This window comes from Antrostomus carolinensis, unplaced genomic scaffold (assembly GCF_000700745.2).
Source record: "Antrostomus carolinensis isolate BGI_N321 unplaced genomic scaffold, ASM70074v2 Scaffold51011, whole genome shotgun sequence".
NCBI lineage: Eukaryota > Metazoa > Chordata > Aves > Caprimulgiformes > Caprimulgidae > Antrostomus > Antrostomus carolinensis.
The window spans coordinates 1-14,010 of record NW_010295874.1 but is presented as its reverse complement, the minus strand read 5'-3'; the positions used below and the strand labels follow the sequence as shown (position 1 = coordinate 14,010).

The 14,010-nt window shown below is 36.8% G+C and overlaps 1 protein-coding gene across 1 annotated transcript; it reads right to left on the bottom strand.

The window, feature by feature from the left end:
• Positions 1-625: 625 nt before the first annotated feature.
• TBC1D2B (TBC1 domain family member 2B) lies at positions 626-13,592 on the bottom strand. The gene is made up of 10 exons (XM_010178092.2): positions 13,584-13,592; positions 13,003-13,023; positions 11,971-12,363; positions 10,479-10,589; positions 9,150-9,343; positions 8,129-8,623; positions 6,125-6,242; positions 5,229-5,414; positions 3,789-3,910; positions 626-852 (listed from the first exon to the last, which is right to left on the bottom strand). Exons 1-10 carry the CDS (start codon positions 13,590-13,592, stop codon positions 657-659), a joined length of 1,845 nt encoding a protein of 614 aa, XP_010176394.1. The 3' UTR covers positions 626-656.
• Between the last annotated feature and the right edge of the window lie 418 nt (positions 13,593-14,010).

Sequence of the window (14,010 nt, the reverse complement as noted above, 5' to 3'; positions counted from 1 at the left end):
TGATATCACTGCTTCAGTATACACTGATCATTCAATGACAAATAGGTACTTATTTTACCTTTAAGTACATATATTCAAGTGTTCTGTTTGATGATCCATTTCATGTTACTTCGGGAAAAGACAAAGGAACATAGAAGTTCTTCCTGTGCTTCCTTCCATACTTTTCTAGTTTGTGACCTCAAGAATGGCTAGTTTATTCAAGGACAACATGATGAAAGCCAGCTATTGAACCAAACTGAAACTGAAAAATATTACGTTCTCCCACATTGAAACTGCGCTACAAAAAACCATGATTACATTAAAAAAAATGAAGACTGGAAATGTATGTAGTAAACAGAGCATGGATTTCTCTTACTACTGTTTCACATACAGGCACTAATAGTGCACTGGGAGAAAACAAGTGGTAATTCAGCTGTTTGACTAAACCAAAACAGATACTAAGTGCTCTACATACAATTTCATGAACATAAATGTAAACAGAAGTGTTTGGTCTCCATACAAAGCAATATGTCTGAAAAGTGCTAGGGTTTGGAAATCTGTCCTGCATATTTCCAAAAAGCAACTAGTTTACATTCTGTTTGACAGGATTAATAAAGTGTTTTGGAGGTTAACTCACTTTGGTCACGATCCCAAAGAAAAGTTTATGTTAAGTAGTTTCAACTATCCTCCTCATCATCACTAATAAGGTCTCTCTTTTCTACACATGTGTCTCGTTCACGCAGGAAGTCCTCACGAATGGCTTCTAGTTCTGTTAGTTCAAGACGCACTTTCTCCAGGTGATAGGTCCTTCGGTTCCTGATCTGACGTAATGGAAAAGGATTCAGGTCTCCAAAAGCAATACCCATCAGTCTCCTGCAAGATTACACAACGTTAGAAGACAATAATTCATATTTGGCGTTTTTTAAAATCAGTTTTGAACTTCATCCAGTATTTAGTATATGGCTCGTATCTCTGGTCTCCTTCATATACCTGACAGGTCTCAGATGTTATCAGCATTGCAGGAAAGTTCCATAAAGCACTCGGTTTCAAAGTTATTTCAAGTGATAAAGTGTTATCAAATGCTCAAGTTCGCATCAAAGTTCGCAAAGCCACCTGCAAACTCTATACAATGCTATAGCGATTACAACCTTGACAACACTGTACAGAAGATGTAAGCTGGGCTAATCAAGCTGCACTGGCTAGACTGAATACTTGGTACATCCAGTCACCCAGCTACAGACTGGGTAACTTCCTTCATATAACTCACGGAAGCTCATTCTACCCCAGGACAGTCAGCTCTCAAGTTACCCAAAATAGCGCTGTAAGAGAGCACATAAAACCTGGGATAATACAAATACAGACAAGGATAATACAAAACAAATATAAGCCAAACTTTACAATACAGGGAGAAAGCTCAGGGATTCTGCAGGCTGGAGCACAGATTTCTCCGAGCTCGTGTCAACTCAAGCTCGTCAGATCACATCGCAAAGCACCACTAGAGTATCCATCACTCTTCCAGAGTCATTATACGATCATTCGGTCACAGCAAAACTAATAACTGATTTGCCCAATCCGTCCAAAGACGGAGTTAACTACATAGTTACTGTTGATCTATACCTAAAAAACATTATTTACTAAAGGAAAAAGAGGAACTGGAATATAACTTATTCTAGTTTATTTATCAGATGAACCCAAATATTAAGAAAATTTATTTGGACAGTTTATTTAAGGCTAAGCTCTCCCTAGGTTTGTATTTTTGAGTGAACAAGAACTATTTCCTGCTATTTATAAACAAAATTCATTCCAACAGTTTCTCTACCTGTGTAGAACATGCTATGGAACACAACTTCCATCTGTAGAAAATCCTAACCATGACATCCTATGACCTAGAGCATTACTATGCACGTCTGTAGAGACTTTTCTCCACCAGAGAGCTTAGAATTAGAAATTCATGGCAAAATAGTTTTCTAACCCATTGAGAATGTCCATGTTCCTCTACAAGATGGCTTTTTGTCCATATCAGTAAAGACATCATTCCACATGCTTCTGCATTGTTTAAACTTCACTGTTGTAAAACTTGTGCAAAAATAGCAGAATAAGAAACCAGGTGGTTTGAATCATGCCCTATCAGTTCTAGCAGGCAAATTCATACTCCCTAGGTGGCACTACACTACTACTTTCAACTCTGACTTTTAAAATTCTAAGAAAACAGAGATTTACAGGCCAGCACAGCATATATTTGTACTGTAAATATCTATGATGCACAGAATTCTGTCTTCACCTGAACTCACCTCACCATCTGCCAAAGACACCCAATTAGCTCATTTAGTTAACATCAAAATGAGATCTCTTACAACAATACCAGAAATCTTTAAAATAGGTTATATCAGCATCAGAAAATTTAGACAGGAGAGTTAAGCCATTGTTTCCTTTACATAATTGGAAAAGGAAGAGAAAGCCAAATTTGAAGCTCTGATTAAATATAAAAGTTTTCTTTAAATAAGGGCCAAAAAAATTCCACACATCCCCCCCGCCCCTGCCTTTTCTTTTGCAACCTTTAGTTTCTGCTGATACTGCTGTGGTATTACTGGTACTATATATTACGTACTTGATTATAAGCTATAAAATAGCCTATTTATCAATTATAAAATAACTACAAATTTATTGATTGATTTCTGTTAAAAATACATGTACACTCTTCCCAAAATCAAGTACATTCTTCTCTGTCACTTCCAGATTTGGAATCAGAGTCAGCGTTTATTTCAGTCACAAACAGCTGAATACAACAACTGTCCAGCATTTTCCAAATCAAAGGTGGGGAATGCTAAAATACAAAGCACCATAACTACCTCTCAAGAGCTCAAGAGTTTTTTGGCAATGTTTCAGTAGAGGAAGCAACATCTGTTACCAAGACTTTTACCATTAAATCAAGTGCAGGACATTCTCCCTGCATCAGTCCCAGCAATCCTTTTTAAGCACAGAGTAAGATTTTTCAGTTTCAACTTCTCTCCAGTCAAAACTAGAACATGGGAAGTAAGAATAATAAATAGCTCTTGCAGTAGGAGCCAAAGTATAAGTCTAAATTCATATGGAATTTATTACGGTAAAAACAAACACCTCAGATTCCAGTACCTGGTTTTGTACTAAATTCAAAATCCATAAGTTTCCATATTTGTGCAAAACATATTTCCAGACATTAAACCAATCCCAACACGACTTTTTGTTTTAAGATTAATCTGCTGCTCTACAGTCTTGAAACTAGGAACCTAAAAACATTAGACACTAATTTCCAAACTGTAATTCCTACACAAGGACTGAAAAATAGAAGAGTATGTAATTTGTATTTTTTCTCTGCTTCAACATATATCTTAAAATCAGCTGGATTTGTGGCATTAGCGATGCATAAGAAATCTAAACCTAGTGGGTCATAGCTCACGTTTTTAATACTTGAGCCAGGAGATGGTTCTATTTATTGTAAAACATTTTACAATATAAGTTTTATCTGTAACTCAGCGTGAGACTTCACCTATGGCTGAAATTCTTAAGTGTTGCTACCACGACACAACTGCTCGACAAGACCAACTTGGCAAAGCAATCTCAATCACACCTAAAAAATTAAAATTATGCATTCATCACTTGCGCTTTTGTCTCTGCTAGATAAACTACTCGTGAGAAATCTTAGTAGTTAGTTTCAACTCTAGTTGCTTTGTATCTAAATTAAGGCCTAGATAAAAACAAAACAAACACAATACACTTCTTCCATGCCCCATCACACGTGCTTCAATTACACTCAAATTTCAGTTACTCACCTAGCATCAAGTATAGTGCGTGTGAAATATCGAAGGTACTTGAAAATGGACATTGAATCTTGCAGTTTTAAGATTTCCTCTTCTTTGTATTTAAAAAGTGCCAGGGCAAATCGGAATATTACCTGATAAAAATACATACAATGTTTGGTTCTTTGTAAGAGCAGAATGCACTGATCCTCACTATTATATGTTATAAAACTCAGTGTTACTCTTCCTACAGGTCACATTTGAGCTATCTAATCACACCTCCCTCCATCTCCCTTCCCTACCACTCCCTGCCCATCCTCCATTTCCAAAAGCTGACAAAAACATCTGTTGTGGCCTGTAACCAAGACAAGGTGTTCCACAGTTCTATCCAGAATACAAAATTTCTTTACAGAATTCTATACAGAATATAAATTCTTTGAAGCTTTGAGTTCCTAATTCAGTTGTAGAACAAAGACTGCTGGGCTTGTTAAATGCATTTATTAAGTCATGCAGAGCTAAAATTAAGTTTTGCTTATTAAACAGGTTGTTTGCCAATGCCTTGAATCTTCCCAACACATTGGGGGACTGATGCTGAAGGAATTGCTGTTACCAGTTTGTCAATCGACTTTGGCACAAGCTGGAAGCATTATCTCCCTTCATTCTGAAAAGGCTTCAGTAAGTTCTGAACTTCCTCAGTCTGTACCTGCCTGCCTTCACAAAATGCCATGATGCTTAAAACTGATTTGAATGAACACACAATCAAAATACCACCGTGTGTTTGAATGGTCAAATGAGGCCAACAAGAAATCTAGCTAGTACAGTTTTTGTCTATTTTATAAATTTCCTGTTTTCTCCAATTGCCTATATCTGCTTTAGTGTTATTATTGCGTTTGAATGCAATTATTTTTTTCCTGCACCAATTTTATTGCACAGCAATTTCATAAGTATAAAACATATGAAAATTCTTTCACCTTCACCCCTTAATTTATGAGACAGGAGCCCAGATAGTCATTGTTTGTCACTTGTACTTTAAATGTCTACAGAAAGCTAAACATAGCACTTTGTTACAGCTAATTTTTACATCTTTCCACTACTTCTGCCTCCTTCACTTAAGGTTTCTTCTTTATAGAGTAGCTCTCACTTTGATATAATTACTTGAAACTGATTGACAGCTGCACATAGGAGTAAACAGCACTGCCTATAGCTTTATTTTTCAAAGGTAAAAAAAAAAAAAAATAAAATGGTGGTGGGTGAAAGGAAAAATTAGAATTCTTCCATGTAACTCAAGCTTTTAACTTGCAGAACACAGATAAAATGGAAAATGTTTTGACTAGTTATTTATGCACATTTCCTACCAGTGACTTTAACTGTCAGGATTCTTGTGAAACAACTTTCCTCCAACCTGCACTCACTAACACCACAGTATTTTGTTACCAGGTAACAACTGAAAAAAATGTAGCTCATTAAGTGCACCTTTGGTCCCTCATATAGGAAGGAGTCCCAGATTTTAAAAAGGATGTCGCTAACCACACTGTCCACAAATACCACGAGAAACCAGTTGAAAGTTATAAGCGTATAGTCAACTTTGTACTGTTCAAAATGAGCGTGCAGTCGTGGAAGCTTCTCACTCATTAAATCCTTGAATACTCGCTGATCAACCTAAAGAGATGACAAATATGACATTATCGCTCTTACATTTTCCAACACCTCTGTGATTCAGCGTAGGGCTGTTACCAAGCTGTAAGTGCAAGTTTTTCAAGAGCTAACCAGGAATCCTAGGACTGTCTAGTTAACACTTCTAGGCTAGATCCATCCAAAACATACATGGCCACCCCAGCGCACACTGCTTTTGCTGACACAGCCTTTTGCTTCTCAGTCTACCTCCAGTCTCACAGGGCTCGTCACACACAGATGTTGTGTTCCTACTACAGGTCACTAGTGCTGCACTGCTGCAAGAACATCAGAGCAGAGAACAAGCTGGGGAAAGACTTGGAGGGAGGAGGCAGCATGTACCAGAGCATTACCTGGAAGCAGAGGAGTGCTACAGCATATCCTGCTCACAGTACTGCAAAATGTATTCTCACGCCCCAGACCAACTTTGAGGAAAGAAATGATAAATCAGCTCAGTCAATGTTGTGAAGGTACTAACCAGAAGAGGGGTTAAGGACTGGAGCTCCAAGCAGATCACTCAAAAGTTATTTCAGTGTTATAATACTCAGAGTCCTTGTCCAAACAAGGGCCCTGGTGCCTAGAACTCACCTCTGTCAACTCAACACATCCCCCAAAAAGGTCTGTTGGACAGTTTTAGAAGAAAGTTTTTGACTGACTGAAGTTTACAGGACCATGCTTTGTTTTGGCAGAGCACATACCTGAGATCCTAATAGTGTCTTAGTATAATAATCACGAGGCATGAAAACTTCCACTATGGTTACCAGACACCAAAAAGCATCTTCCTGTTCCAGGTACAGAAGTGCAATTGCTACCAATCTGAAAATAGTGTTTATTTGGAGAAAAAGATTATTACAGTATCATAAAATTCATTAAAAACAATTACAGGAGCTTTTGTATCTGTTCAGCAGAGATAAATGTATTAACAGAAGTGAACTGTACAGCAAAACTGTTAATGAAGCTTAAGACGGGGCAATGAGATGCCTTCTCAGCCAAGCCAAGTATTTTTATTCAGATAAATAAGAAAATAGATAAAAGCAAAAGCAAAATGATTTGCTAGAAGCAATTTTTCCACCAAGGCAAAATAATTAGAAGCTTCCAAGTCCTAAACGTACTACTCCAATTCCCAGACTTTTGTCTTTCCTTATTGAAGGGGAGAAAGAACAAATGGTTCTTGCATTTCACACAAAACTGGTTTAAGTTTAGAAAAATCCTTTCTAGCATGTTTACTTTATATCCATTAAGATAAATATAAGTAAGACTTTTGTCTTTATCTACCATTGCCTTTAAAGAAAAGAAAAAGCCCTAGAATTTTTCAAAGACTAAATTTGTCCCTAAGAATTTCTTAAAGTAGAAAAATAAAAAAAAGATTCAACAGCAGCATTCCTGGTTTTCCTGTTTCCAATGGGTATTATGAATGAGAAAAATATCAGATAATAACTTCATGTTGCTGAGAGTTGTTTGAATATGAAAGCTAATTTTCAATGTTATTTCTCCAACTAAACTTGTTTTATTTATGCATGCAAGAGGAGCTGTAACTACATGAAGTGCTTCTGACATTACATAGCTTAATAAGGTGATCACACTTGAAAAGTTTAAGAGAACCAAAGCAAGGAATAAATATTTAATTTGCTTTCAACTTGTACAAGTTTACTCAAACAAAGAATTATTTACAGTAAAACAAAAAATAAAACCAAATAAGTCCCAGGAGAAAATAACGCTGCACAGAAAGTTCAAATTTAGCAAAAGCATTTCTAACACCTTCTAGTCACCAGAAACATGTTGCTCCAAGTCTGCAACAGCTGCATTCTTCAGACATGTCTTGTGACATGCCAGCAACAATATACAAAAAAGTATGATTTACCTACAGAAGAAAACCACTAGTGATAAATGCCCAGAAAAAGAATACTTATTACTGCATTATTCACTATCTCTACTACTGCTACCATCACCACCACCACCTCACTACCTTTACTATGTTATTCACTGCCTCTATTCTACTTCTTCAGCGCAATTTCAAGTGTTAAAGCTGCTCTAGCTCAAAAGTCTTTTACCCTATTCTAGTCCCTAAATTAGGGCACAAATTGACATCTATAGTATTATATCATGGGGATGAGGGGGGTGTTAGACTCATACCTGCTTCAAATAACATTTCTTTACTACAGATCTCGAAGTGCTAAAACTATTTTTGCAAATGCCAACTTCAATGACTTCAAACTTTTCTTAGCCTTGTAACACAAGAATCATCCTTAAATTTATTACTGCAATTTTGACTGAAGACAGCCTGAGGGAAATTCTGAAATTTGTGGCCTTAACAGGATAAAAAGCTTTCAAGTATTTGTTTGTTGTTTTTTTTTTAAAAAAAAGAAAAGCAAAAACCTAACAAATTCTCACACACAAAAGCTAAAAGATCCCCTACAGATGACGTGAAGACAATGTAAAACCACATTTAAGTAGCTCATTTCTTATGTAACTTAATTTCAGTTCCAGCTCTTTCGCCAAGTTGATTTGACAAGTTTCATGATCCAAGCCTTCTGGGTTTTTTTGTTTTTTAAAATGTGATAGTTATTTGTTTATTTAAACGTTATAAATTATGAACGTATAACCCATAAGACAAGTGGCTGTCCAAAAGCATGCTGTAATATTTAAAAGGCTCATTAAGAGTTTCACTGTAAAGTTATAACTCAAGATTTGCAAAATCTTACCTGTTGAGCCCTTGGCAATATCCTATATCAGGATTTCTCCACGAAAATGCCAGCAGCACATTTCGCAGCTTCTGGATCCCTTCAGATGTTGGGGAGGAATAATGTTTGTTGTTTGGCAAAGTTCTCAAGAGATCCAACTCAATTTGTTTAGATGCAGGATTTTGCTTTTCCAGAGCATTTTGAAGCAAGCTTTGGAAGTACCCAGGAACAGTGCTGTCCTTAAATTTTTTAACATGGAGATTGATACACCATTTCCACATCTTGGAACGATGTTCATGTGGAATTCCAGATCGAATAAGATTCTTTAGTTCTACACAGCGCATCATCTCTCTATTCATTGTGCTTGCAAGATAGTTTTCCCATTTTACCCCTGTGGAGATCTCTCGATTTTCACTGAGAGAAAGTGATCTCAGGTCCAAAGCTCGTGATTTTGCTATTAGTTTCTCCTCATCATCATCCTCTGGGACTGTCTGAAAACCATATATATCATATTCACTGAAACAGAGGGGGAAAAAAATAAAAAAAGGCTCTTAAAAATGTCTTCAGTAGCCCTGAAACTCTCATGTTCCCATCCCAAAGTTACCTCAAATATCCCTCAAGGCACTCCCCATAGCTTTCAAGTTTTAACAATTGCTATTTAAACATTTTTCTAAAGTATATCCTTTATTTAATAATCTCATATACAAAAAACTTTGTGCCCATATTCCATTATATATTACTACATAGATAAAGCAATTTATTTAATAGCATGGTCAAGTTCAAATGAACTCCTCTCTTCAGTAGCTCACTTTCAGCAGCTATACAGCAACATTTGAGTCTAAGTTTTATACTGTACCTCAAATAAAATAACAAATGTATTTACACAGTCAAAAGGATTTTATTATGATACTGTTACTCATGAAGTGAAATACATTAAAAAGTTCAAATCCTGCAAACATATCCCCACTGTCTGTTTTCCATTGTTAGAACTGGGCCCAGTGATCAAGATACACAAATATTTATTTTAATAGGACCAAATTACCTGACCAGGTGTGGTCTGAAAAATGCCTGTTCTGGTTGTTCACTAGTTTCTGCTTTCAAGGCATCTTCCAGCAACTGTGTGATGACCTCACGAGCAGGACTCTGCTCCTCAGAACAAACAGGAGTTTTCATTTCTTGAAGCAAGATCAAGTATTTACTTTCTATCTGACAGAGTTTGGCTTCCAAGCTAGTATACTGCAGAAAACAATAGATAATGTTATAAGTCTTCAGAAACTTACTTAGTACTACACTTTTAAAACCTGGTTAAATATTATTCTATTACTTTATCAGAAACCTGTAAATCAAGAACAGTCAGCTTTACTTTCCCATTTCTGTAGCACCAGAAAACAGAAAGCAACCCTTATGTGTGGAAAATAAACATTATATAAGCATTTTATTACACTACTGTAAAATTATGTATATAAAGTACTTGGGAAAGAAATCTCAGATACTTGTGGCTGAGGCAGAATTGTAGACCAGAGACTTTCTACCACATGTATTTTTACACACAGAAAATCTGAGCAAGCTTTAATTACCATTATATTGGACAAAGGACAGTTGAACCATTTTGTGCTTTTAGCAACAGCTTTAGTCTATGCATGTTTGAACAAAAAGAACTGGAATGGAATTTTAAAGGTACAAGTTAGGTAATAGCATGTAGGAATTGTAAACACACACCCCCGTGCCAACAATACAGCATTTAGACCTGGCCACTGTATGCATTATTTAAAAATAGAAAACAAAAAACAAAAGCAATCCCTACCAAACCATAGCTACAGATATCTTGCTTTAGCTACAGATGTGTGCATATTTTCCTAGCCCCAGGCAATGGAAACCTATTATTTACCTTGAACCTCTCTACACTCAAATTCATCTAAACAGAAGCACAGTTAAAAAGTCACATTCACCATAGCCTAGTCAATCTTCAAGCTCAGGAGAAAACTCTACTCAATGGCATACCAAACCCTTACATATCCTGTCTTTTGCATGCTTCAGTAAAATTATTACAGCCTTTATTCTGAGGAAATAATGTTTTCAGAAATATATATGCCTGTGTTCACAAGCTACAAAAAAGTTCCACTGGTTAACATGATTTTAAAGTCAATTACTTCTTTCAAGAATCCATTCAGAAAGATTAGTCTGTAAGGGCTGGGTTTGGGAGGATGTTTGGGTTTGTTTGGTTTTTTTTTTTGTTTAAGCTATCATATTTAATAAATTTAAGTCATTCCATTTCCATTCCACAGTTATGTTCCCTGACGAGATTTACAACTGAATTTTTGAAAACTGCTTTGGACATTGCTAAAATGAGAACATGTTGTGTTAGTCTGACCTTTGCCTGCCATTCTCTCTCTCTTGCTTCTGCATTTCTTCGTAGAGCAGAAAGTTCCAAAATCTCCTTATTTAAAAATTTATTCTGGGTCTTATAACCCTGAAGATTGTCCTGTTGATAAAAAAAAACAAACTGGATTTTTAATAGAAGTATCTTACAAACAGCAAATGCCTACCAGATAAAGTATACCTTAGAATACAGAACAAGCAGACACTAAGAAGACTTACAATTGAAAATATCAGTATCAAATCAAATATCAGTTTTAGTCTTCACATAAGTAAGTCCAACACACATGTCAAATACGAGCACAGAGCTGTACAGGGTGGTGCTGTGCTTCACCTGCATGCCTCCCAGAGCTACATTCCCAGCAGAAGGCAGCTGGTTGCTGCTTGCTGTGAGGCAGGCCCAGCCCTGTGAGGCTGCACCACCGGGGAGAGAACAGAAATGCTCCAGAGAGCTCACAGTGCTGCACCTCAGCTGGAAGCACGTACCATGCCATATGAGAAGTGGAGACAAATGCCCCTTGGGCTTTGGTTACCCTCATCAGTCCTCATTTAAAGTACAAGTTTGATGTCTCCCTCCATACAGAAATATAAATCCTTAATAAATTTCCTTGCCTAATCCACTCAGCTCCAGGCTACAAATATTACCTCTGAAACCTGAGGTTGTGGGATGAGGGAATGTTGGTACCCTCCCAACAATTGCAATACACCCACACTCTATAGCATCTACAAGCTGTAGTCTGCTTTCTGCCAAGACCATTGATTTCTAGATTCAATTTTGTTTTCTAAAACTTCCCAGGCTTACATACAGGAAAGAAAACCATGAATGTTTAAACGTATTTTAAATTAATTACTTATATTCCAAATCCCTTGGAATGTTAATCAATTTGGAATACAACATTTATCCAAAGGCAAGAAAGCATGTTTAGAGCAAAGTGGGTAACTTCGTAGATCCATTAAGAACTTCTGACACATTCACCAAGGTAAGTTAGAGGGAGGTGGGGAGGGAAGAATGCAGTGATCCTCCTCCTTTCTTCTCTCCTTGGAGTTCCCCCTTTGCCATTCCAAATGCTCTTTGTTTCCTCACTTTTGATATTTAAAAAATAATTAAAAAAACCAAAAAACAAAAAAACCCAACAACTTTCAGCTTTCTGGTTGTTTTCCTCCGCCTTTATATTTTCCTCTTACCCTTACTTTTTCCTGTTCCTTTGATTACTTCTCACATCACTCCTCCTCCACACCAATGACTAAATTACTGAAAGTATGGGACACTGTAATGTAGATGTACCAACCAGCTCAAAGTATAAAAGTCCTGTTTAGATTGCCACATAACAGTTCAAAGTGTAGATTCCAAGCAGAGAAAGCCTCAGCTGATGAGAATCTTGGAGAACCTCTGTAGTAATCTCCTCAAACAGCATAGCAGACTAGAAAGTAGATTTTATAGGGAGCAGAGATTCCCCCATCCACCAAGACAGAGACATTGCTCTTACTTTTAGTCTGTCCAGTTCCTGTAGTTCCTTATTAGTACAGGTGACCATGGAAGAATTTACTGCTCCACTCTGAGAGGATGTGTTGTCCTCACATTCGCTGAGTTGACGGGAGAGTTTCATGATGACTTCATCTTTAGCTTGAATAGTTTCCATCAACATACCCCGTCGCTCACTGAGTTCTCCAACCTTACATTTCAGATTCTTTACTTCCTGCTGGAGACTATCTTTTTCCAGATTTAACTTTTCAAGTTGGTTGTTGAGACCCAAAATCTGGTCATCTTTTTGGTGCAACAGCTCTAATTTGTCTTTGGGAACCCCCTCGCAAAGACGGCTTGCAAAGTATTTATCATATTGGGAAGATCGGACTGTTTGCTGCAGAAGTCGCACAAGTTCCTGAGAATTTTAGAAAAAGAAAGATCACAATGAAGTTTTAAGTTTCTAAGCCTTATAAATTAGAAATCTAACATCAAGCAAAAGAAAACTCTGGAATGGGTTTTGCATCTGAATCATCAGCATGTAACAGATGTCATGTGTTTAAAGGAAAAAAGGAAACATTTACATGAGAATTTCTAGCAGGCTAACACCTTACAATGACTGGCCTACAGAGACAGCTTAAATATCTTTCACTGAGCTAAGGATCCTGCCTAGAAAGGCTACGAGCAGGTTTGGGAAGAGTAGTTGACAGCTGTGGCCCAGCAATTACTTGGAAGCTAAAAAAGGCCTACTTGTAAGAAGCCCTGTTGTAAGAAGACAAATAGGAAGAGGGCTTCAGTCAAAAAAAATTGAGGTGAACTTTACAGAATGGAAAAGCGAAAGATAACTAATTGCTCTCTTCCCTAACAGATGCAGAGAAAATAAAAGGAGGAAAAAAAAAAAAAAGCATGCTGCTTTGCTGAAAAGGAGTCTTTGGATGGCCATTTAGAAAATCTTGCCACAGAATCATCCAAGTAATTAAATGACTTTCCATAAGGGAGAAAAGGAGTTTCTGTGGTCTTCGCAAAAAAGACAGTATTGAACACTCTGAACTAGAGCTTTTTTGGAAGACACATCTATCTAACAATTTTATCATTTTCATTTTTTATTCCCTCACACAAAAAAAAAAGGACAAATATCTTTGCTCGTGGGATGGCGTAGATCCTGGGCAATTAAAACATTTATTCACTTGCATGAAAGATGTATGTGCTTTGCTTGGGGAATCATGGGTACCCATGTGTAAGAGAAGATGATTTTTAAGGCAGTTATACTGAAAGTAAAACCCTACTTGATTACTTGCTAGAATGAGGTCTTACTAAGACATTCAAGAAGCGAAGGCTGTTACATGCAAATAAGTCAAAGTGAAATTTAAAAGAAAATAAATACTGTAAAAGGAAGAGTTTGCCTTAGCTACTGACAGGTGCCCTCAGAAAGCTAAGCTAGAAGAAAAAACCCAACCCCACAACAACAAACAAAACCCAACAAAATCAACAAAAAACAACCAACGAATCCAAAACACAAAACCAAAAAAACAAAACCAAAAACCACACACAAGAAGATATTCCAGATGAACAATAAACACCAAGAAAGCAAGAACAGCAGCCTGCTCACTTACAAGTCTCACTAATCCAGATTATTACCTTTGCCATTTCCCGTGTTTGGTTAAGGATTTAACACTGTGGAACTGTGGGCAGATAAATTCAACCCCAGAAGCATTTGCAATACTTAGCGATAAAACCAGTTTCATTGGTATGTTGTTGAGGGTTGGTTTTTTTTTTTGGTTGGTTGGTTTTGGGTTTTTGGGGTTTTTTTAATAGTTCTCTGACACTAATTAAGAGTACAAGGACAGAAACAGGAATTGGTTCTGTGGAATTCCTGACGACTTGAATGTTCAATAATATATCTGGAAGTTTACAAAGACTTGGAAAATCATAAATATACACCTGAGAAATTCTTACAGATAAAACCAAGGTATTTAATAAATCTGAGTTACAAGGCATACAAACAAGAACACAATATGAGGGCAGTACTACACAGAGTTATGCTTAGGCCTATCATTTACCAGGG